At 40.7% G+C, this 24135-nt stretch overlaps 1 protein-coding gene across 1 annotated transcript; it reads left to right on the plus strand.

Moving 5' to 3' along the window:
• Window positions 1-109: 109 nt before the first annotated feature.
• LOC129597033 (disabled homolog 2-interacting protein-like) lies at window positions 110-24046 on the plus strand. The gene is given in 10 exon segments (XM_055494453.1): window positions 110-877; window positions 6405-6467; window positions 17577-18039; window positions 18770-18871; window positions 18998-19237; window positions 20230-20554; window positions 20556-21089; window positions 22114-23172; window positions 23308-23510; window positions 23582-24046. Coding segments are annotated over 10 exon segments (3654 nt in total). The 5' UTR covers window positions 110-543; the 3' UTR covers window positions 23913-24046.
• The last annotated feature ends 89 nt before the right edge of the window (window positions 24047-24135 follow it).

Consider the following 24135-nt stretch of genomic DNA (forward strand, 5'->3'; position numbering starts at 1 on the left):
TATCGAATCTCTCGACAGTAGCCGACATAGTACGCACGCTACGCTATAGTGCACCACAGAAGCGTTTCATACAATTTTCTTTTATATCAATTGACTATTCTGCGGCTCACTTTTACGATCCGCCCTTGTCAAACTCATCGTCAATTGCCGGTTCGTCGTGGTTGTTGTATGGCACCTAGTTTAAACACTACGCAGATCCATCGCCGGCATTATTTTGTTTTTGTACCTCGTTCAATACATTTTTGGCATATTTGACTGATGCTAACCGCACAATTGTGCTTAATGTCTGTATAGTGAATTTTCTCGTTGACATTGCTACCACTGACCACTGTCTTTATACGGGTATTTCCGCTTGTCCGCATTTATTGCCGGCACTAAAGGTGTATGCTAAGACGTTCGCACGCCGCGCTAGTATTTGTAGTTTTATTTCATGGCCATTAGATAACATTTATCTGCTGCGCACCCACACATTTGTGATCCAAAATTATAGCCATAATAAGAATGATAATTTTCCCTGATTAATTATTCCTGACTGACTGAAAAATGGCAATGGATAATTACTATAAGTGCAACGACCCGCAACTGAAGAGGTTTTTTCAAACTGCCACAATTGCTGGAAATGGACAGCTGGCGTTGCATCCGAAATTCAATCCGTGTGCGGCGTTACATTGCACCTGTTCGGCTCGAACAAGAGCATTACCGACTTTGTTGGAGTTAAGCGAAGGAGCTGCTGATGAGCAGCTGGCATTTGCCTCGACATGCTCGTTGACAATGCCTAACAATTATTTCCAATCAGCCCGATGGGATCATGTTAACAACGGTCACTCGGAAACTTTACAAGTGCATTACACAGGATGTATGTGTCAGATTCACACCGGTAAATGCAATACATTTCTTTACATTTATTCCGTGTATTTTTCGTACTATTCGTAACACAGGTTATTATCATTAAACCTTGTTTCAGTACTGAAGTAATAATAAGTGTGTATGTGTGAGTGCGTCTTTTCGTTTTGGTAATCCTAAGCTAGTAATTGCTGTGTTCTGAACAAAAAAACCGGATAATTCTACTCACAAACATAAACGTTAATTTTCAAAGAAAATAAATTTTCGTGCTTGTAGCTATGGGCAATTTTCAAAGCCCTAATATATCAACAACAATAGTTAACAGATGTGCAAAATATCACAATAAACGTCGCAGTTATTTGCGGTAGAAGGTGCAAATACGTATCTGCGGCGTCCCGCTGTGAGTTGCGTAATAATGTGCGGATGTAATTCCAAAATAATTTGTTGGATGTGTGCGAAAATGCGAAATGTGCGCCTGGCGCAATTTGCAGATGAGTGTTGTTGCTGACGCTTGTTGACCGTTTCATCATTGTGGTGATGGCAGATTTGCCGGGGTCGCACAGTTAATTAATTACAAGCGCGTTGACTTTCGCCGTTTACGAGCATGTACTTGGATCAATCCGTGTTTTCCACGGCCATACTTTTACGAATACTACAGCAAAAAACTGCATACTTGTACAAACCGAATGTGTAGGAAGCAGCAAAATGTTTCTCGCATGCACCAGTTCCCATATCAAATTGCTGACGGATGTGTTCCAATTACGCACAAATATTTTATTAAACAGATTTTTATTCCAAACAAACCGCTCGTAAGCTATACGTAATTTTCTACGAATTCTTAGGTGATCGCTCAATAATATAAACAAACAAATAGTTCGAACACATGTTCGAACATCTTTCAAAATTTTATGGATCTGCCGTGATGTATGGTCAGTCTGTTGCAACTCAGCGGCGTCGGATAGCTGTTTCTCTCTAAATATATTAATTTTTGTGTAACTATTCACCTTGGAAATCTTTAAGGTTCATATGGTTTCTCGTAAACATTGTGTAGATATAGTATGTGTGCCGCATGCATAGGGTAGGTATACAGTTGCGCTCCATCAACAGAGCAACGAAATCCGTATTCCATACAGATATTGTTCGTTTTCTTCCTAATGTAATTTAACTGTGTCATTGTGTGTGTAGTGTTAAGCTTGTTTGTCGGCAGAAGGCTAACAAACTCCCACAAAATAAGCGCACAGCTTGATGAATAAGCAATTGTGTTCAAACAACTCTACGCTGCCACGTTGGTACAATCGCTTTTTATTCTGTTTGAAGTAACCTCATCAACTGTTGTATCAACGTCATTAAATCGCCAGCACAACTACAGGCTCGGGCGAAAAATCCCCATTTAAAGTCGCTTAAATCAATGGTCAGCCTAATGAGTTAGCCGAACAATCCGTAATTTTCGGCAATGTACAAGATCCTCGGTTTAACGGATGTTGGAAGCCCTTTCTTGGGAATTAAACAACCATCGAATAGCTGGGATTAATCAGTTCAAACCATTCCTGTGTGGACACACTTACACACTAACTCACCACGCATCACACCCGAGTGAACGGAAAAAATTGCATTGTCAATCGATGTTTCTCCTGCAGTAGTTTTGCGCGAGCGCGGAATGTGCAGTGCATGTTCTGGTTACACATTATTCATGCACTCAAGGATCGAGCGCGTTCGTTATGTGTTTTTCCACCACTTCACCGCAATTTCTGCTTAGACTTTTCCCGGGTCAGGATCCTCTTCCCGATAATCCATAATGTAGTCAAGCGCGCAAATTAAAAACGCGGTTCGATTTTTGTGTTTCGCCATTTGACCGGTGTCGTTTTGCGTGTCGGCGCCGTAATTCTTTATTGAGCAACCGGTAAATTAAGTGCATTATGGCTTATGATGCGCTAATGGCTTTTATCCGACAAATCTGGCCTTTTGAAAGTAAGTTGTATTTGACACTATAGTTAATCGCCAGCTGGTGTAAAGGCTGCTCGTTAACGGTTTCTTCAACATTCTGCCGGTTCCAATATCGGTACTTATTGTAAAGCATTGCCTCTTCAGCAGTCTTCTGCCTAACAATAAGTAGCGCGCTTTATTAGCGCACCATCTGCTGTTTATTCAGTTTATGAACCGGCGCCCTACTCGGCGGGGGATATCTTGAAAATTTTATGAGCGCGTGGCAGGTAGTCTCCTCTGAATATAATCTGCAGAATCAATCTGATAACAAATATAGACGGCGTATATATCTATATGCGGTATAATATGTACTTGTATATATACGAAACAGGGGACTGCTGGTCTGATTATAGTGGTCGCTTTGGCTTTTCTTCTTTGAGAGAATGCCGGGTGTGGATGAAGTGCAGGGCGGGAACAAGGACTCTCGTTGATGTCTCTGTTAACGACTTCAGGACAACTCTCTGCCCCTTCTCTGCGGATACGCATGATTTAGTCAGAAGATTAGATTGCAGTATTGGAACTACCGTGTATGTGGCACGTGTCACAGGTGGTTCACAAGGTGTATTTATGCATATTCGCTTGGAACAGAAGGATAATAATTTCCTCTAAATTGTGGGTGCAGTGCATTTAATGTTTCTTCCATTCCATTGCTAGTTTCTTAGTTAATGTTGGACAGTCTATACTGGATTCGTAGACCGTTGCTTTAATTTTTATAACGGATAAATCGATTGTGCAGAACTTCTCTAGTACCGGTATTTTAACACAGAAAAGTGTCCATCCACTGTACGCAGTACTCAGCAGGTATGTGAAAATTAAGCGACTTTTTGTTACATTTTCATAGCAATCGCAGCTCTGCAAAGCTCGTTATACTTATACCAAGAGGCACAACCTGCCACTTGCAAGTAGCAGTTTTTCGAAATTATTAACGTCGCAAAATTAATATCGCTATCACCATTGTTGCATCATCAAGCTGTCTACACTGTCTGCTACTTTTGAGCAGTATTGACCTTGATCAGCATCGGCTATATTAACCGTAGGATTGCATCGTATTCTTACATCCTACGCACTCAAAGTGTGAAAAGATAGGAAATACTGAACAGCTTTTATAGCAGCCTTTACAGTTATCTGAAGCCTCGTTAAACTGTATTTGGCTTTATGAGATTTCGCTATCTGTTATAGGCGCACTATATTGATATATCGGCACTTTCTGCAACATAAGTGCCTTGTGAAATTGCTTATGTAAGAATTTATTAGGATGGTCAATACTTTGCCGAAGGGTATATGTATACACGTTCAATATTCTCCAACTGCCCAAGATTCTTTGATCTTCACATCGAAGAATATGACTGGGTGCAACTGCACTTTTAAGGAAACAACTGGCTTCACAACAGAATGCCGTTGTCAATCACGCGCAACTGACCAGCGATTACCAGGAGTCGGGACCAGACTTGGGCCACCTTTGCGTTTTCCACCTTCCACCCACCCCACCTAACCCCACAAATTTTCCACTCCACACCACCCCACCACGCTAAAAAAATGGCCCACCTCCGCCCGCCAATGATAAATGCTTCCACTGTCCACCCGCCCGCCCACTAGATTTAAAAAGATTTTTCGTCAGTTTTTATTGCATCTTTGGCTTGTGTTGCACTTAAAAAATAGTACAGAAATCACGTGATTAAAATGTACTTAATTTTTTACGTGCTCAAGTCACCAAAAGTGACACTGATAAACATAATTCCGCGCGCGAATTTTTCGAATTATTAGTTGAAAATAATATTATGTGGGCCGTTTTCCTCCCACTTTTGAATTTTTCCCACCTCCGCCCGTACTTTTACGTGTCCACCACCTTTAACTCCCCACCTCCACCAAAAGGGAGGTGGGCGGAAAAGGTGGATTTTTCCCACCAAAAAAAGGTGGTCTGGTCGGGACCATGCGACCGATGACCAGTCAATTCACGTTTTCCGGTCTAGCTGACAACTTCTAAATTTAAATGCTGATGTGATGATTTTGCAAAGCAAAGTGATAGCCATGTTAAAAACACATTGAAATGTCACGAAAGAGCTATTTTGCGGTAGATGGACGGGTTCGTGACCGGTCAGAATATATTTAATCGCCAAGATCAATCGTTTTCGGCTTGCAATAGGTTGGCAAAGCTAGCGCTAGCGCGATTTAAATAAAGCTAAGCTTATTTGGCGTACATTATCGTAATTAAAAATAAATTAAGCAGAACAATTATACAGTAAAACCTGTGCAATCTGAACACCTCCGGTTCCTTCAAAAGTGTTCAATATAACAAGCTGTTCAGTATTCGCAGTAGCTTTTGCAGTATACATGTACGAGACGCGCCGGTTCCTACACGGGCGTTCAATATTCGCAGTTGTTCATTTTTCGCAGTTGTTCAATCTCACAGAGTTTACTGTATAGCATAATACTCGCATGTTAAAAACTCGTAATAATACTCGTTGTGTTTTTGCGTTATTGTTTACTGTCGGTGTATGTAAGGAAGTGCGGCAATAACAAGTTGTCCAACTAATCATTATGAGACATATATACAGAAATTCGTATTCATCTTGCTATAACAATATTCATTTTTTAAATGCTTCGTTTATGCTTCGTTTGCACTTCGGCGTTAGTTGTACAGATGTAGTTGTAGTAACTGCTGGCAAGTAAATTTTACTAATAAAGTGTTTATACAGATATTATACTACTCCCAGCAATGCCAAGATCTATACAGAACACATAATAGTATTGTACATCAGGTGCAACGCTACACGCAGTCACACAATTCAAGCATTTTTACTGGAAACTACCGAAAACCGGAAACGGTAGTAATAATGTCATGCATGCGTAGCAGTGCTGCATTTCCCAGTGGTCATCCCATGGCGGATGATTAAGTCATTCTCCCCATACAGTACAACCACATTTTCCGGTGAGTCATCTGGTGAGTTTTATTTGTTCAAGCAATGATTCTCACCCTGGCCCGCATTAAAGGGAGAGCGCGCAAGAGCCCATCTTGTCTAATGTTATTAATGTCATCACAGTTGTTGGTGTACTGCAAAATTTACAAGCTGTCAGCTAACGATGCTCCATGGAATAAGCCCCTGCGCTCTCACATACAGATCTCATCAGACGCGGCTGTCGGCTTTTTCTGCATATTGTTTTTAAAGCCTGTTTTTATGATCAGCGAAAGAAGATTACTGCATATTTCTGGGATTTCTCTCCGATGTTTGCTGACAGTTATAACACTAGTTTGACCGCAATGAGTCTAATGATAGCTTTTACTATCCTGCCGGTTTCCGCACATGCAGCTGAAAATCTTTTACATTGTGTGTAAACTTCTCCATGATACACTATGATGCTGCAATCCGGGAATCCTTAAGAGAAACGTTTGTCCGTCCGACATCCATAGAGAAGTTTTCAGAGAGATGGCAGTCATGCTTTGCAATAATTAATTATCGATGAGTTAAACACATTATTAATGCAGAGCTATTGACCAGCGGCGATTGGAATATTAGCGGATTTTACGCTTGTATTGCCAAACATGTTTACTGGTTGCTTTTCTCACTCTTCGTCGACAGGACCCTTTCCAGCTGGAGATGCTATTCCGGAAATTGCCGACATCGGAGAAACCATTGAAGCGGGTGCGTACAACGCTCAACCGTAGGTAACTCTAGTGCGGCTTTTTCGGGATAGATAACACTAACAGATACACCACTCCAAATATAACATCTATCATAGCTCACAATCGCCGAAGTTATAGTAAAGATCTCCAAACTATCATGAACTTCCGACAGAGTGTGCAATTACGAAACTAACGAATCTATCGGTCCGGTCAGACTTGTACGCAGTTACTGTACGTAGAAAATACTATAATAATAATATGTAATAATAATAATCATATACCGTACTAAATTGTTCGAATTCGTAAGGTATCAAATCTTCCCGGTTCGATTAGGATGTTTCTTTACATTTTCTGAATTTTACATATTTAAGGAATATTGCTTGGGCAGTGTCATGGAATAAGATAAATTTAATTCACTTGCAGCAACAGCTGCAATCAAAATCTCAGGCATCTCAGCTAACAATGAAATATGATGTACAGCGTTTAGCTGGACGGCACTGCCCTTGCCGGTGGACGTCACCATTGGTCTTATACTACACGTTTTTGCAATTGCACGTACAGTATACCGACGCACCTTTTTCGTGTGTCTGCTTTATGTAATGCAATCTTGCACAATTTTGAGAATCTGCATAATCCGTGAATTCGGTCTCTTGACCGCTTTATTTATGCCAACTAGTGCGTGGAAGTTGGCCCGGCGTCGATTTACACGGCTACGCCTATAGCGCAGTGCAGCCATTGCCGCGGCAATGCTCTGTGCAGGCGCTCTGATCCTCACATTTTACAAACTGATTCTGGTGTACAGATACAATTAATAACCTGTGGAGCAACAGCAAAAACAATTAAACAAGATTGATAGTAGTTAATTGTCAGTCAAGCTCTTAAGCTGAAGATATTGTAAATTTGAACGAATCGCTAATCGCCACTGCTCATTCATATAAACCTTAAGAAGCCACTGCTTTTTTATGATAATTATTCGCAGTTCTTATTTTATAATCGCGCAGCACTTCTATGCGTTCAGTTAATAGAAGTCGGTCGAGTTTTATATGCGGATTGCGGAGTATATGTAAAGCGGCAGTTTTGCTCGTTTTTCAAAGCATTTCCTCTTCCGTTCCCCATCCCATCACTTATGTCCGCGGTTGCACATGGACGGGGCTTGTCAAATGTCAAAAGTTATTTGCATTCATTGCCAGATCCGATTATTCATCTAAAAAGGAGTAGCAACTTTTATAGACTGGCCAGTGTTATGCGTGCTTCTCCGTCGCCCTCAAGTTAGATACAACGCTGGCGGTTTACAGATGGGTGAACTGGCGCGTGCAACACATCATTTGCGTTATTTCCCATGGTACCCGTTTAGCTTTTGATGATCTGACCGGTTTCCGTTTTTGTGTCGTTCTCTCGGTCTCGATGGCTGAAAAACGCAGTGTTTTCACAGCGGCACACACTACAACCATTTAACCGGTGACATTCACCTGTGCACAGCATTGGAAAATTGTATCACTTAAAACAGTACCTCTCGGTGTCGATTTGAATGGTCATTGCAGCGCGCAGCAGTGCACGCGGAGTGTAGCGTTTCCGCTGGTTAACTGGTTTTAACTGTTCATGTATATTTGGAATGTTCTCCCACTCGTCAAACGAACACGGCAATATACACGCATTTTACGCAATACTCGAGATGCATAGCACGCACTGGACGCGCTGATTTGCGTTCCCGAGATTGCTTGCCGAAAAGGAACGGCCTTGTTTTCCGTTGCGTATATGTGATATATGTGCACTGCACGCTGCATTATTCGTAAGGAAGCTGCCAACTGCATTCCGTCGTGTATGTGTGTGGCTTTGGTTAGTCAAGTGCTGCGGTGAGGTGTCGGATCCGTCTGAATTGATGGTGGTGCCAAAAAACTAATAAACTGGCTGCTGCGGCATTTTTATATTGTCAACATACCGGCGTGCAGATCGCCGGGGCCCGGCTCGAGCGTTTTATGATGGATTGATTTTATTTTCCCTCTCGATGCCGGTTCATTGTTTTGGGAAGCCAGTGGAGCAAGTGGTAGTTCGAGTACTGCATGCTTCGCGGGATTTTTAGTTCAAAAAACCAACTGCGACCATATACTCTGTATGCGCTAAACCATGGAAGTATTTAAATATCGATCATGGAATAGGAAAACGCGAACAGGTAATAATGTAATATATTTATTTTGCAAACGACGCGTAATTAGTGCTCTAATGGTAACTGAATTACTTCAGTAGTTTGTTTATATGCAGCCCGTGGAATTCGCACTGTTGATATGAATACGATATGTAAATGCTATTTAATACATACAACTGACGACTGCAGGTATAAAATTATGTTGGTCTCGCAAAACAGAAATGCACAGTGAAAGTGTAGATAGAATTATGGTTAATTAATTGTTAAGCTGTTCGGCCCCGGACAGTCATAAAGCGTAGTAAGAATAGCGATTATGTGTTTTGCATCTGTATTGTAACCCAACGTTTTGCAAGATGAACTTTTTTATCCTGTACGAGAATGTTCCCCTTTCGTTCAAAACAAAAATACATGATAGCATTGAGTTTTTACAAGGAATTAGATTTAACTTCTGTGACCACGTATGTAATTTAAGTGAAGATAATCCATTTTGCTTAGCACGCGATATTTGAGCATAATACAAAATACAATCTGAAGTACATGGCATGCAGTTTTGGTTCAATTTCAACTATACCACTGAATTTGTTGCTTAAAAAATGAGAAAGCGTAACCTTTTTGGACAATGCCCATGCGAGTTAGTTTTCTTTCTGCAGTCTTCTACTCTTCTTGTCGGTTTTGCCCATGCTGCGCCTCACTTTGATAAACAAGAAAGTTGTAAATTTTAACTTCAGCATGTGCAAACTAAAGTGATGCATCGTGAAAAACTGGTTAACCCTGGAGTCAGGTGTTATTACACAGACGCTGTTCTATTGTATTAACTGCACAATTGCGCTTGTATGCAGGAGAAGCGTACCCATGAAGTAGAGCCACCCAGCCTACAAAGGAAACAAAAAACATCTCAATTTCATAATAAACATACAGTACCAAGGCTGAGAAAAAAATGCCATGTAGGCCTAGGCATGCAGACTGCTGATAGAAACGCGATCACCATTTTGATAATTTTATTAATTTGTCACGTTAGCTTTAAAAAATATTTAGAAAATTATGGTACCTCTTTGCATTCTATAAATTCAGATTGCAAAGTTTACTGCAACCTTTTGTGAGACAGTTATATCCGAAAGAATTTCACTACGTAACAGTTTTTGCCTAGCCGAAATTTGTTTTGAATTATTTTAAAGTATGCTGGCAATACGGTGTTGCACCTGCAATCAACCATCGGTTTTAGCAGATGTGCCCTATTTTTTACGTTGACCTAGTCTACGATCAAATCCGTACTGTTGCACCAGCTTGAGAGTTTGGGAATTCGCATTCTTTCTACTTTTGATGTCAATCGTAACAATAACCAGACCGCAACTTTCGGTTTCATCTGCACTAGCACAAACTTAAATACAATGTTCACATTGATGTCAAGCTTTTGCTTGAGCTTTACAATTGACGGTAGCATGATAGGAAGGAAAGAGATATTCATTGAAGTAAAACTGGTTGAATTACTCTTCGCAATTCCGATAGCCGAAGTGATAAATATAGGCATATTCAAGTCTTCACAATTGCTGTATTTGTCTCTGTGTATATAACACCCGGTGCCATCTTGCACTTACCAGCAGTTTCAACTTAAAGAAATAATTTAAGTCAACCAATGGATACGTCTATGTAAATGGTAAAATTGAGAAATTTCTAAACTTCTTTAGAAAGGCAAAACTGCACTGCACATTCAGGTGCAATCAGTGTCAGCAAGCATAGCGAGGGCATATTCGATCCAGTACATTTACCGTGCTACGCCTTCATCTTTTCCCACGGGTCATGGCACATTGTCGCATCGATTTTATACGCATGCAATGCGAATATTTGACTGCTTTCTCATCTATTTTGACACACCATGTATTGATCTATGGTTTTAATTTTGAGAAAGTGTTATTTTCTAAATTGCGATTTGGCTAATCTCGCACGTGCGCCGCATCAATCCGATCCAAATATGGCTAATTCTATCTCCACACATACCGGCATGGGAAAGATACCCGACCGGAAAACTATCCGCAGTTTACCGCAGCGCATACGCTGGGCTTCATTAGGAAAATCATCCCGTATAAAATTGCGCGATTTGTCCGAACAACTGCGAGATTTTCATAGTAATCATTATTTGGGTGTTGAATGTGATGAAACGGTTGTGACCCATACACCGGAAATCGCTTCCAGGGACGCGCGTTGGTCGTCATGTTTGATGACAAATGTGACTAATAACAAAGTGCGTGAAGTTAGTTATGAAACGACCACCTTCTGGAAAATTGGTATGTAAATTCTTGTACCACTCTGTTCATTTGCTTTTTGATCATTTTTCTCTCGTTTCGATTCATTTTAAGTGGGTCGACTTAAGAAAGTTCGTCTAAAAAGGAATTCGCTGATGTTCGATTTTCGATACTGCTTTTTGATTCTGCTCAGTTTAATTTACGGCAAACAGCAACTATATTCAAGAGTGCCGCTTATTGTTGAAAAATATTTCAGTATAACGTCCGCTGTTCGCAACAATGGCACGTGCTATTCAGTGCAAGCAAGGCCGGATTATATTCACTCCATGTATTATACCGGCTAATCGAAATAAGTACAAAAATCAACGAGTTGATTAGTATTGGTCTATTGGACATGGATCGTTTTTATTAAGCCGCGCTATCGGCTTGGTAATCCCTCAAGTATTTGCAGGATTTCCACTTTTACTCCTGCATTGTACACTGAGTTCATTAACTTTAAAATGGCAAAACTTTGGATGAAATCCATGTCAACAAGCAGTTAGAGATGTGAAACAAGGATTTCGATTGAGTCACTTGTTATCTATGTACAAGACGTCCGCCTGAGGTCTGGATTACTGTATTACTTTTAATTTCACCAAAGTGAAATCAAAAGCTAAAATTCCACTGTTTATTTTTCTCAGACAGGAAGGTTGCGGAAGCAGGGACCAAGTCGCAATAATTTCTGTTAAATTTTAAGACGCAGCACCGATTACGGTAAAGCCTTTCCCGTATTCCCGCGGGCGTGCGCATACATGTGTCATTTTTAAATAATGTGTTAACAAAAATTCAATTACGGTACCGTACTTATTATTGCTTCGCTTACGATTATGTTTCAGATGTTTTCAATTATGAATCGTAATATTCACGTTTGTGAATATTACGATTCAGCTTTGGCGTAAAAATCATCATCATCTTTGTGAGAGTTTCGCTATAACGAAAGACAGCACCGGTTTACTGCGGTTGGGTCGCATCTTAATTTTATAGCTGTTGCAGAGGAGGAGCAGATTCGTTCCCATAAGAATATTCACACGAACTCAAGCGTGGATTTACGATCCTAAAAATATGTAATACGGTGGTAGAGATGCCCACGTGCAAATGAACAAGCAAACTACACGTTATAGAGTTAACAGACTGTACAATCGGTAATTAAGACAAGCATTGTGAAATCGCAGTTCCCAAGAACCAATCTTGCATGAATCGAGTGCAGCCTGCTGGTGCTTACTCTGTACATGCAGAAACTTACGAAATATCAAAAACGTAAACCAGTTTCAGTTTCTCAATAATATTCGATACAAATAATAATTTTAGCACATTATATGAATTATTAGAGGATTACAGCGCTGTATAAATGCCGATCTTATAATAATAAAAAATAACAAAATTATGGATTATTGTGTCATGCCGTGTTTCACGGTATGCCGTACGCAAGACAGGAAAGATTCTAGGAATGTGTGTGCCTCTGACATTTTACAGACGTAATTATTTTAAAATATTTTATTGTAGATAAAAAATTCAGAGCTTCAGGCAGTATAATTATATTAATTCAGTGGAAAAATAGTTTGGATAAAGCGCAAGTGTTGCTGGCAAGGGTGGCATGGTCTAGTACGAGCGCTAAGCGAAAGCTGCTGTATAATTACAACGTTCTAAAATTTTTTTTACATATTATACACTTTTTTTACAAATTTTAAAACAGTCACTTTGTGCGTATTAAATTAGTATGAGACACGCTGTTGGTCTACCGATCCATTCCAACGTACACTGAAGTTATGTAACTGTTCATACGCTGCTCCACGACTAAATATACAGATGCAGGCCTCAATTCAAGTTGCGATTCAAAAAAACGGTTGTATAGTTAAGCTCTGTGTACAGCAAACACCCTGTCTCTTGAACTTTATAAAATCAATTAAACGAGCATTTTTATTTGTCTGTTAAAGACAAACTCAAGAAACTATGCAGACTATTAATTTTCAGTCTTATGTGCATTTTTCCAAGAAGGGGTGTTGGTAAGTAATTGTAAATGTCTGTTATGCAGTTTTGGAACATTTTCATTGTACCAAGTTGTTGATGATTAGTTCACAGGAATATACTGTATATGTAACAGTTATATAGAACAGATATAATGAAATTATTACACAAGTACTAATTTCATTATATCTGTTCTATATAACTGTTACATATACAGTATACAGTACTTTAATCAGTTGACCAGTGAGGTGCTTTCTTTTACAATAAATATACAATCTAGGTACGATATAATGCTAAATAGTTATGGTTTTCGAAAAAGAATGCCCGCTCTACCTAAATCGATTGGGAAGTTATAGTGGTTACACCTACAGCACTGACAGTTTTTCTGCGCCTCATTAACTGCGCTAGCAAATAGTTACACTATTCCCATCGAATGCAAATTCCTAAGCCTCTTTTAATGAAACTTATACCTATATGGTTGTGCGATACAATTTGGAACCGGTAAATTAAGTGTGGAAGATATTACAAGATACCACACGCGCGCTGCTCAATAAATTCCAGAGAGTTCGTACGGTCATGATCAATGCGAGCATGCGCATATCTTTTTGTGTAGCATTGTTGGTGGCCTTGAATGAACCCAGCTGAAAGTAGCCATACGAAACAGACTGTGAGGACAGCAAGATGAAAGATGATCGGTTTTGTTCGCATAATAGAAGATGCTACTCGCGGCAACCTGAATACTAATACGAACCAAAATCGTAATTAGGTACCGGCGTGATGCTGTGTGACTATAACTGGAAATTTTAAATACAAATCAGTCAAATCTTACAATGCCCAAACATCTGGAGATTCCTTACCAGATTATCATTTTTACAGCATAGCGCAGCTAATTAAGATTTAATACGCCGTGATGTAGGCGTTTAATTTCGCGCACAATATAGCGCGCTTGTATTGCACACATCGCATTAGTTACTACTATGTTGTTTTGCAACTGCAAAAAACGGACCTAAAATGTTTCCGAGGGGCTGAATGTTACGTAAGTTTCTTCCAGGTGTATTTTTTACTATGATACGGTCATTTCCAAGCAAGTGCACTGACCCTAAGAATGCACTTATAGGCTAACATTCGATAGGTGGACAATGTCCAGCGCGATTTGCATCGGTCATTTTAGTGCAGTTCAGTGGGCATATTAATTATGAAACCAACAGTCACTAATCATCTATGGGTTGGCTTGTCACAGCAGATGGTCAGTGCAGAGGTACTGGATAATAAGCTAGAAGCTTTATGAATCTGAAAGGAGTGACTGACCACAATGTGATGGCGAAGGGATCGCAATTGAAATCCATTTGGGCGTACAACTCCCGTCCCTAGAAGAAATGAGGGAATACGGAGTTCAGGCTGAAGTCCATGTTATGCGCAGTCAAAACATTTCTAATCCTGCATTCATAACTACTACAACCGGTTTACCAGTTGCTTTTAAAAGGGTGCTGCACATATGCGGTCAAATAAAGAATTTTCATTCTCCACTGTACGCTTTTCACTTGTGCATGATCCAACAGTTCACGCTGCCGTTTCGGCCAGCCTTCGTCCTTTGCTGATTTTAATTGGAATTTTGAGTTGGATCAGAAACATGTAATCACAAAATTTTTACGAAGTAAAGCCGACACCTTATTTCAAAGAAGCCGGAATTTAACGAAGTCCGACCTAAGATGTTTTGAAATGTGACATTTTTAATGGATACTTTCATTTTCCTGTATTATATATTATTAGTCCATGCCAAGCACGTGTGTATTCAGATTAGCAGTAGAGTCAGATAAAATCTGATGCTGGAAGTTGTGCGCGTACGGGCTGTGACGTACACGTGGCCATTGGACAGCTGGCCTGCTGTGATGTTATGATTAGTCTAGTGGACGTCTGCGGCATACGCCAATGTATGCACCGGACATTCTGTTTCCGAATCCTTTTGCCTTGAGCCGATAGTTTGTTTACTCGTCCGTCATTATCTACTTCATTTCCACTGTGTTGACGAATCATTTGCATTCAAATATCCTCACGGTCATGGCCTTTCTTTAGATGGTACACTAGTCGCTTGTAGTGCTTGTTTCCGGAAGTTTTCCGTATTTAGTGTCTTAAGAGTGTCCTATGGTTAGTTTCATGCTAGCGGTACTAGTTATTCCGATTCGTGAATATTTATGGACTATTTTGAAGAAAGATGAAATTTCGACGGATCATTTCTAACCGAAATGATACTATGCACGCTTTATTATTGCACGGTAAGTTTAAAATTATCAGATTATTTCCCCAAGAAGCACAAGCTCCAACTGCAATTTAACGCAGTTAACTGGAATGCTTCTTCATTTCACATAGTTCGTTGTTTCTTCCTTAATTCTGGTTTCCGTTTAAGTGTTAGTAAAGGGCATCTTTAATTAGGTATAGTTATTATTGCGACCGCTTTGAGTGGCACAAATGCAGGCATGATTGCGAATGGATGAAATTTGAAATATTACTTATAACAAAACCAGAGTTCTGTCTTCCATTGTTACGCAATTGTGAGACTGTGTTACGATATTTTGATATTATTGATGTGCACGAACAAAACGTTGTTTATCTATAGCTTGTCAAAATAGCCTGAATATAAGTCTATCAGTGACAACATGCATTATTTCATCATTACTTCTTAGCAGGAAGTTACAAGTTATAATTGCTAACAGATAGTATTATGATATCGGGATACGTAAATGAGCTGCGTACAACTTATTAGATATTATGTTATAAGGTTATGTAGCGAACTACATACTGTACATTTAACCATAAGTGAGACTGTCAACGCTGTATCTGACTAGAAATTACTTACCAGAAACAATTATTAGAGGATTGTGAAAATTAATAAAAGGCTCGTAAATAAATGTTTCACTTTGTGGTGTAATGCAAACTGGATGCGCGGTGCTGCATCTCTTGTGGATTCTGGAAGCTGCTTTATAACGAAAAATTGAATATTAGAGCATCTGAATTTTGAGCAGAGTTGCATTGTTCATGAGCAAAATGGATTCTCGGTTTTCAAAGTCTGTGGGTCACATTCCGATGATCGTAATATCAGAGGCTGATGAAGGTAAGCAGGATAAGCAGAAGAGCGCAGTTTCTTTTGATATTTACATAAAAGTTTTGTTTGGTAGCTATTTTCTGTTTCTCATGGCACAGGGATAAAAACGGTTGCACTGGCCAGTATCACGGTTAAATTGCCTAACTTGTGTATGTAAATATTTTTCGTTAAAAAGTACGTCAATTTGTAGTAAAAAAAACAGAAGCCTGTTGTTTTTTCAGAATTTTTGAATAATATTTTATTGTGCTGCAAAGAATTTTGATTTACTGCAGTTACGGTACGGTACTGTACAATAATGTTAGCTACACGTGAGGGCCGTGCATGGTCAGTGGTAATATAGATATGCAGGACAATAAGTATTCATTATAATATTTCGGCTTGCTGCTACAAGCGACTACAGAGTAAACAGTCGCGAAATTATCATAACAACGGGCACATGCTCCTGTTTTTCTTTATGGTTTCTCTTGTGTGACAGGGCCATTTTTCATCATCTCGAAGTGGTGATCGTTTTGTCTGATGGCAGTGTGTACCTTATCACCCAGGCATTCAATGCACGCGCAGTTGCTTATAACAACAAAATCCGATAACATACACGAGCACAGAGGTCATTGCGTATACATTTTATAAGCATTTTAAATTCCGGTAAAAGGTGTGCGTGTGATCACTGATATACAGTCCCCGCATTTTGCTGATAAGGCACTTGCGGTTTATGGACATTTCCGCTCTGTGTACGCAAGAGCGGCCCAAGATTACAAAGAAAACGAACTGCGCCGCTCAAGTATCGGTAAAATACTGTTCTGTGTTTCCGCACAATACATGAACGTAACAAAATTTGTGAAGACAAGTTCTTACCGAAACGAATTTCGTTCATATCGAAAACTTGAAGTCTGCCGGCTTTGCTTGTTTGATCGCATTTTACGTACCAAACGCAAACAAGCAATTGTTGTACGCAGACTTGACCGCTTGATACGATGTATGCACAATTCTTTAACGTGCTTCATTTGCAATTCCAAAGGCAAACTGCAGATAGTATGAATTATCTTGGCCGTTATTATTACTCAAGCAGGTTTTGAGCGAACATTGCATGAATAAAAGGACACCCTGCAATTTTCAAAAACACTGAAATTTAATTTTGTTCGGGGCTGAGTTCAGTGGTATTGCTCAAACAATGGTATAGTACATGTTCAATGTTTCTTCATTTATGCACTATGCAGTATGAACATTGGAACGCTACCGGTCTCGCTTTAACTTCGTGTGTGTATCAATTTGTAAGCGGAAGTTTTTTCTGTGATTCCCACAACAATATGTGTGTATAAGAAATTGTTTGGGAATGACTGTTGTTTGGCATTGTTCCTCGAATGACGAATAGTATGGTTGTTTTTTTCTTGAGTAAGCGATGGGACGTTTGACAACATATGTTTGGTTGTTTATGGGCGGCAACCAGCTAGTCGAAGCGTGTTGTAAAGATGCTGACAGCACATCATGTAGTTGAGCAATTACCCACAGTGCATGTTTCTTTCTTCGCACAACTTTTAATAGTGGCGCTAAATTGCTTGCGGTCGCAGCGAAATGGTAGAAAATGATTTCATAATGGAATTACAATCTGATCATTTACGCAGTGTTTTCTCTCTGGGTGTACAGACTCCAACTATGATCGGTTAAGTGCCTCGGGGACTTTGAAGAGTCTGAAGAAGATTTCACCATCTGTCAATCGACTTGAGCGCGAACACAACATAATGCCGGAGAACGCCACGGCCAGCTCGCAGTATTTGAGTGCATCATCGCGAATCGCCAGTTTTTTCGCTAAGCGATCATTCCGCGCGGCTAATCCACTGAAACGGACCAAGAGCGTCACGAAGTTGGATCGCAAACCGGACCACACTGATCTCATGGAGCGAGCCAGTAAGAAGACCTTCCTGGCGGCTCCCTCCAGTCAAGCGTCGCGCATCTCCCGTTCCCATGAGTCCATTATCTCGGCAATGCGCCACGGGGAACGCCTGTCCGATGGCAGTGTACCTGTGGCTGCACGCTATGTGGGCATCGACAATGAGTGGAAATACTATGATTTCTTGAGGAATGAGGACAAGGAAAATATGATTTCCGGGTAAGTGCTTGCCTTTGCGTTTACTTTGACGCGTTCTTGCTGATCAAGTTGTAACAACCAGAAAAGAAATTTGATTTTTCACCTAAGCTATTGTCAAGAAATAGGGTAGCCTACTTTGTACTGAAAAGCACGGAAAAGACAAATAAACATGCTGCTGTATTGCTGTATCTCGAATGCTACATGGATATTAATTTAATGTACATCTGTTATGTTAATTCCCAGTCCTTACAGTTAATATTATTACCGTATTAAATACCTACATGTTCTTCATACAATTTTTTTATTATGTTGTAAAAGGTTTTCTTGAGTTTGCAATTTTTATAAGTTCCGCAATTTATCATACTTCTGAAACAGGTTTTGTCATTTTCGGCTTCGCAGGAATCGATGCGTTTGGGTAATAATTACGCAGAAACTGAATACATTGTTTTAAAAATCGTTTCGCAATCGATCTTTAAATTATACCATGGCATCCGATTAAGTTATATTTTCTGTGTGAAATATTGTTGTCAAAAAGATTTGTGATGGTCGTGTAAAAATAAGGTAGTAGCGGTCATAAAAATTGTCAGCCGTTCATGGACAGCTTCCGTTGATTTACTGTCTGCAATACACGTTCCGAAACGATGCATTTCGTAGTTTTTATGATCATTGGCTACATAAACAGCTAGCGAAGCATCCGCTTTACATAGAACCTAAAGTCACCATCACGATGAATTACGATCTGCTTTTGCAGGCCCCAGCGCTGCGTCATGGACAATCCAATCTCACCGCGCCGCACCGATCACATCTTGAAGTTGTGGCTTCAAGAAGCCAAAGGATTGCCATCGAAGAAAAGGTAAAAACTTTGCAAAGTGGGTCAATGTTATTTTGAGCAGTGATGCATGGCCCAATGAATTATGTGATTCCGGTTATATATGCTCGTGTCATTAACGATATTGCGTTGTTGTTCACGGATGAATAGGTATTATTGCGAGGTGTATCTCGACCAGAGCCTTTATGCACGCACATCGGCCAAAGCCAAGCAGGATCTCTGTTTTTGGGGTGAACAGTTCGAATTCACCCGCCTGCCTGTCATCCAAACGCTAGAAGTGCATTTGTACCGGGAGGCAGATAAGAAGCGGAAGAAAGAGAAATGCCAATTGATTGGCAAGGTGATTGCGCCCATTTCCGCCATTTCCGGTGGACAAATCACAGAGCGCTGGTAAGGAACGAGTTTTCTATTAAAAATGGACACATACAATGGGAGTGTTGCGGTTAAATTGGGTTACAGCCAATTTACCATGGTATATTTAGCCGCCTATAAATGGCGCGTTCGAACGCACTTAGTTTTTTTCTCTATCGATTAAACGGAGGCTGGTTATTCCACCTAGTCTATAAACCTAATTGACTATAATTAAATGATTATTACGAGAGCTTTCGCGCTGTGAAAGAGGATAACTACCGCAGAATCGAGTGACCTAATTGATGGGTACAGCAAGCCAGATTGAATAATTTGCCGCTCTAATCCGTCTCTGTCAACAACCCCACGCTGTGTTTGCATTATGTTTTACGCTTGTCAAATCACTCTACTAATAACACTTGAAACAAACTACTTGAGAAGTAATAATCTTTTTTCTTTTGGTTTTTGGTGCTGACGAAGCCGATTAGCAGCTGTTTGAGTTTTATGTGTGCAGCCGATCAGTAACGGTAGAGAAATTTGAACAAGCTCTTATGTTAAACAGTAATACGTAAATCGCATATCAGATTTCCTTGCAACAAAATCTATGATAGGATGAATTATACGGAATGGAAACGTAATTAGAATTGTAGGATTTTAAAGATTTTTTTTGTTTTAGTAAATGGACTTCAATTACCACCATCTATTGCTTATTCAAACTTTGTTCACATTCTAAATCACAAATCTATTTTAAGAAAGTCTGTACCTTCTCTGGTAATAAAAAATACGTCTTTGTAGTTAGCAGTTGGCCCCTACAAAGTGTTTTGCCACTGTTTTTTCAGTGTCAGGGATATACATGCCGTTATTTGCTGCGGTGTGGTAAAATGAAGGTATATAAGCGAAAAATTGGCAAAATTTGCTGTGCTTGGCTGATGCCGCTAATGTAAATGGACTGGCATTGTAAATCCGGTGGCCGCCGCCGCATGTCTTGACCCCTGCCGTTTACTCTCCATATCTGACATAAAATGATTATTTAGGTATCCTGTCATCCTGGAACGCAATTCCGGTGTCAAGAGTGATGAAGCCGCCATCCGCATTAAGGCCCGTTATCAGGCCATTCACATCTTGCCGTTGGAGAAATATCATGATCTCATTGAATATTTAAAATCCAATTATGTGGAATTGTGCCGCTTTCTTGAGCCGCGCATCGGAATAAAAGCCAAGGAAGAAATCGCCACCTGTTTAGTGAACATTATGCACAAGATGGGCTGGGCCAGTTTATTTTTAGTGGATGTGGTCATGGAGGAATTAAATGTTTTGGATGACTGCCATTTGACCTTTCGAGGCAACTCGTTAGCCACCAAAGTCCATGGAGGCTTACATGAAATTAGCGGGAAATCGATATCTACATGAAGCCCTTGGGGATCTGGTTCGGGCCATAATGGAATCGGAGGATGACTGCGAAGTGGACGCGCTAAAGTTGACTACGGACGCGGATCTCCGAAAGCAGCAAGAGACGCTAATGATGATGGTGGAGATGACCTGGGCCAAAATCATGAATTCGACGAGGTATTTTCCGGCGGAATTACGGGAAGTTTTCCAGACGCTCAGGGAGCGGCTGACAGCTGCCGGGCGGTCGGAATTGGCGGATACGCTGATTAGTGGGTGTATATTCCTGCGGTTTTTATGTCCGGCTGTGCTCAGTCCCAATCTGTTCGGGCTGGTGCAGGAATATCCGAACCAGAAAATTGCTAGGAATTTAACGCTGATTGCCAAGACTGTCCAGACACTGGCTAATTTTGCCAAATTTAACGGCAAGGAGTCATATATGGAATTCATGAATGCTTTTGTTGAACGGGAAATGCCCTCCATGCACACGTTCCTTAAATTGATTTCGGTAAGCGATAGTCCAAAAACCTTATAATTAACGGTCCTGACACATAAGGCTTCGACCGCTTAAAGTACACTTTTAAATTTTTTACTTTCGGGACAAAATGACGATTGATTATGAAACTTGAAATGATACGATTTATGTAATTCAGGAACTCCCAGAATTTGATATTGGAATCTATCCTTTGTTGTTTTTACTTCGCTGAAGAGAGTTCAGGTTTTGTGAAAGTTGAACTTGGAACCTGGTGAATTGGTGCTTGACAATAGCTTGACTCCATTTTTGGAAATGGTAAAATTTGCGGAATGCATTTCAGAAGCTGTCATAATCACGGTTACTTATCACAGCTGCCTAATGAACTGTCATCTGGCTCTTTACCTCTGCAATTATCGGATTTTACCACAATGGCGATTAGCAGTACGCGAAAGATGATATTAATTGAGTCAAAGTGGCTGAAAATTGAAATGACCTGAGACGAAAACTGTCTTTTCGGCGCCGTTTGACTGATAGAAATCGAGTCTGGGCATTAAAAACTCGAGGAAATTGCTTTTTTTTAACGACATTGTGCATCTAGAACAAAATGTTTGATATGTATTGCTATTGTTGGCTAATGAATACTAATCGCTAGAAGTGTGACAACGAATAAGGGGAGTGGCGAACAGAACGCATTAGTTATGTGGTTGTTTCAATCGCAGGTGTCCATTATTATGGTGAATAATCAGTTTCAGAAATTTGAACGAAATTTTGTTCGTTTGCGATACAACCAGCAGTTAAAGAAAGAACTTAATAAAAACATGTCTGTTTCTGACATGCATAATGCACGGCTTGTGACCCTTAAAGTGAAAAAGCCGGTTATGGTTTCGCAATAAAGTGATAAGCTGTCTCATCTTTTCTGATCCGGTTTGATGATATTTAATTCAAACATCTGCCGATATTAAACGGATTTGACAAGTAGCACTTTAGTGGTCGGCACGTGGATGTTTGTCTTTGAGGATTTCTACCTCCTTCGATAATAATCTGTTTCCTTTTGCAGACGCCGATGCCGATGAATCTGGCCAGCAGTGCATCAGAGAGTGAGGCCCAAGTGGACATTGGCCGTGAACTATCCACTTTAGCGACCCTCCTGCGCGATAGTTTACAACAGGGCAATCTACTTCAGCATCGCAACATACTGAAAAGCCTTCCGGAGATTCTTGATAATTTGACATTTGAGCTGAGCAACAGCTTCCGCTCAGCGGCGGTCACCGTAAACAGCGAATCGGCCGTGTATGCAACATATCTTTCTCGTGAAATACAAGAGCAATTACTGGCCCGACTGCAAAACATGCATTCCACTTGTAAAGATTGCCAGGAATCGGCGGCAAAATTACAAGCAGTTCAGCATCACCACCACCATCCACTGGCCGAACGGGCCAGTGCACCGGTCAATACCGGTCGTAACAACTACCTTCTAGGCTCGAGCCAACGTCCGGCGCGGAACTTAAACACGGCGGACGACTACGTTCTTTTCAGCGCCATTGGCCAGCAGCGTGGGTCGAATCTGGAACCTCCAAATGAAGACAAAACACGCGTATCACCTGTTAAACTGACGGTGAACGGTGATTATGTGGATCTTATGCGGAGTGAACATCACCGTGGTAGTCAGACGAGCATCAGTCAGATGTCCAGTGGTTATCAGTCGTCTTCGCTTCCCGCACACAATCAGAGCAGTTTGAGCTGCAGTCCGGTGGAGAACGGCATGGAGAACGGGAATGTGGTGTATGTCAATCAAGCCGTGGTTTCCGCTCGCGCGGAGCAGAATGGGCGGACTCGCTTGTCATCCAGTAGTGACAGTGCAGCGTCCAGTATGTCTACCCCGCCGCGAGATCGGCGAGGGTTTACCACGGCGCCACGGACAAACCCCCATTACTCGCAGACAACAGTAAACGGGAATGTTGTGGGTGGCACTCCGGCCTCGCCGAAACTAGGGATACGGGCATTTGGTGATACGGAAAAGCGGAAGATGAAGACGAAGATGAATGGACAACGCACATCCACATCACCCGATCGAGTTTCCCGTGAAACTGTGGGAAGTGACAGGGATACAAAACAAGTAGGTTTTATATTGTTGGACAAGATTTTCATGGCTTTTAAAAACGTACTGACCGTGTGTGTTTGCTGTGTGTTTCATTATCCCTACTACATAATGTTGAGGTCACTTTCAGATTTTGTTTTTTTTTAACCGCAGTACGAAATGGAAATTGATCAGTTGCGTACGCAGTTGCGCTTCCTCCAGCTTAAACTGCAAGATGCAGAAAGGAAACTGGCCAATCAGGAGCAGACTACGGAAAAAGTTATTTCAGATTGGAAAGCCCAAGTAGAAGCAGGAGAAGAGCGGATCAAGAAAGAGCAAGTTGAAAAGGATCTGCAGATGAAGAGTATTGTTGTCCGGTACGTGATTGTTTGCTCCAGTGTTTTGTACGCTGAAAATGGCGTGTATCTACGAGAGTGTTGTTCAATAGGCTAATTAGTGTGGAAGAGGAACTTCGCCGCGAACAAGCGGAATTGATGGGCATGATGAAGGCCAAACAGAAAGTGATAGATGCACAGGAGAAGAAGATCGAAAGTCTTAATGCTGCCAATCAGCGCCTTCTCAATACTCTGGCCCAACTGAAAGAGAACTCGCCGATGCGCACGCGCAACGGTTCCGTGCCTGTGTCGGGTGGTCGCACCTCGCCTTATCCTTCCGGTGGCGTTCGGGAAACTGTGCATAACATCATTATTGAGCCTAAAGAGACCTTAAATTTTTTGGATCTTAATGAAATTAAGGAACTGCGCAGTAGTTCTTGTTAATATTTGTTTGCTTTTGTCATTATTCTTTTGACTTCTTTTGGTCCCGCTGTACAATGGATTGTGATAATTATGTATTATAACGTCGTGTTGTACAGTTTTGTATTCCTGATTTTTTCTCAAAACTTCTTCCTATGTCTTGACTGTATTACTGCCTTGCATTATCACATTCAATACGGTGTCTGAATTTAAGTACATTCAGTATCTGAATTTATTGTTATTAGGA

Source organism: Paramacrobiotus metropolitanus, unplaced genomic scaffold (genome assembly GCF_019649055.1).
Source record: "Paramacrobiotus metropolitanus isolate TYO unplaced genomic scaffold, Prichtersi_v1.0 Parri_scaffold0000100, whole genome shotgun sequence".
NCBI classification, from domain to species: Eukaryota; Metazoa; Tardigrada; class Eutardigrada; order Parachela; family Macrobiotidae; genus Paramacrobiotus; species Paramacrobiotus metropolitanus.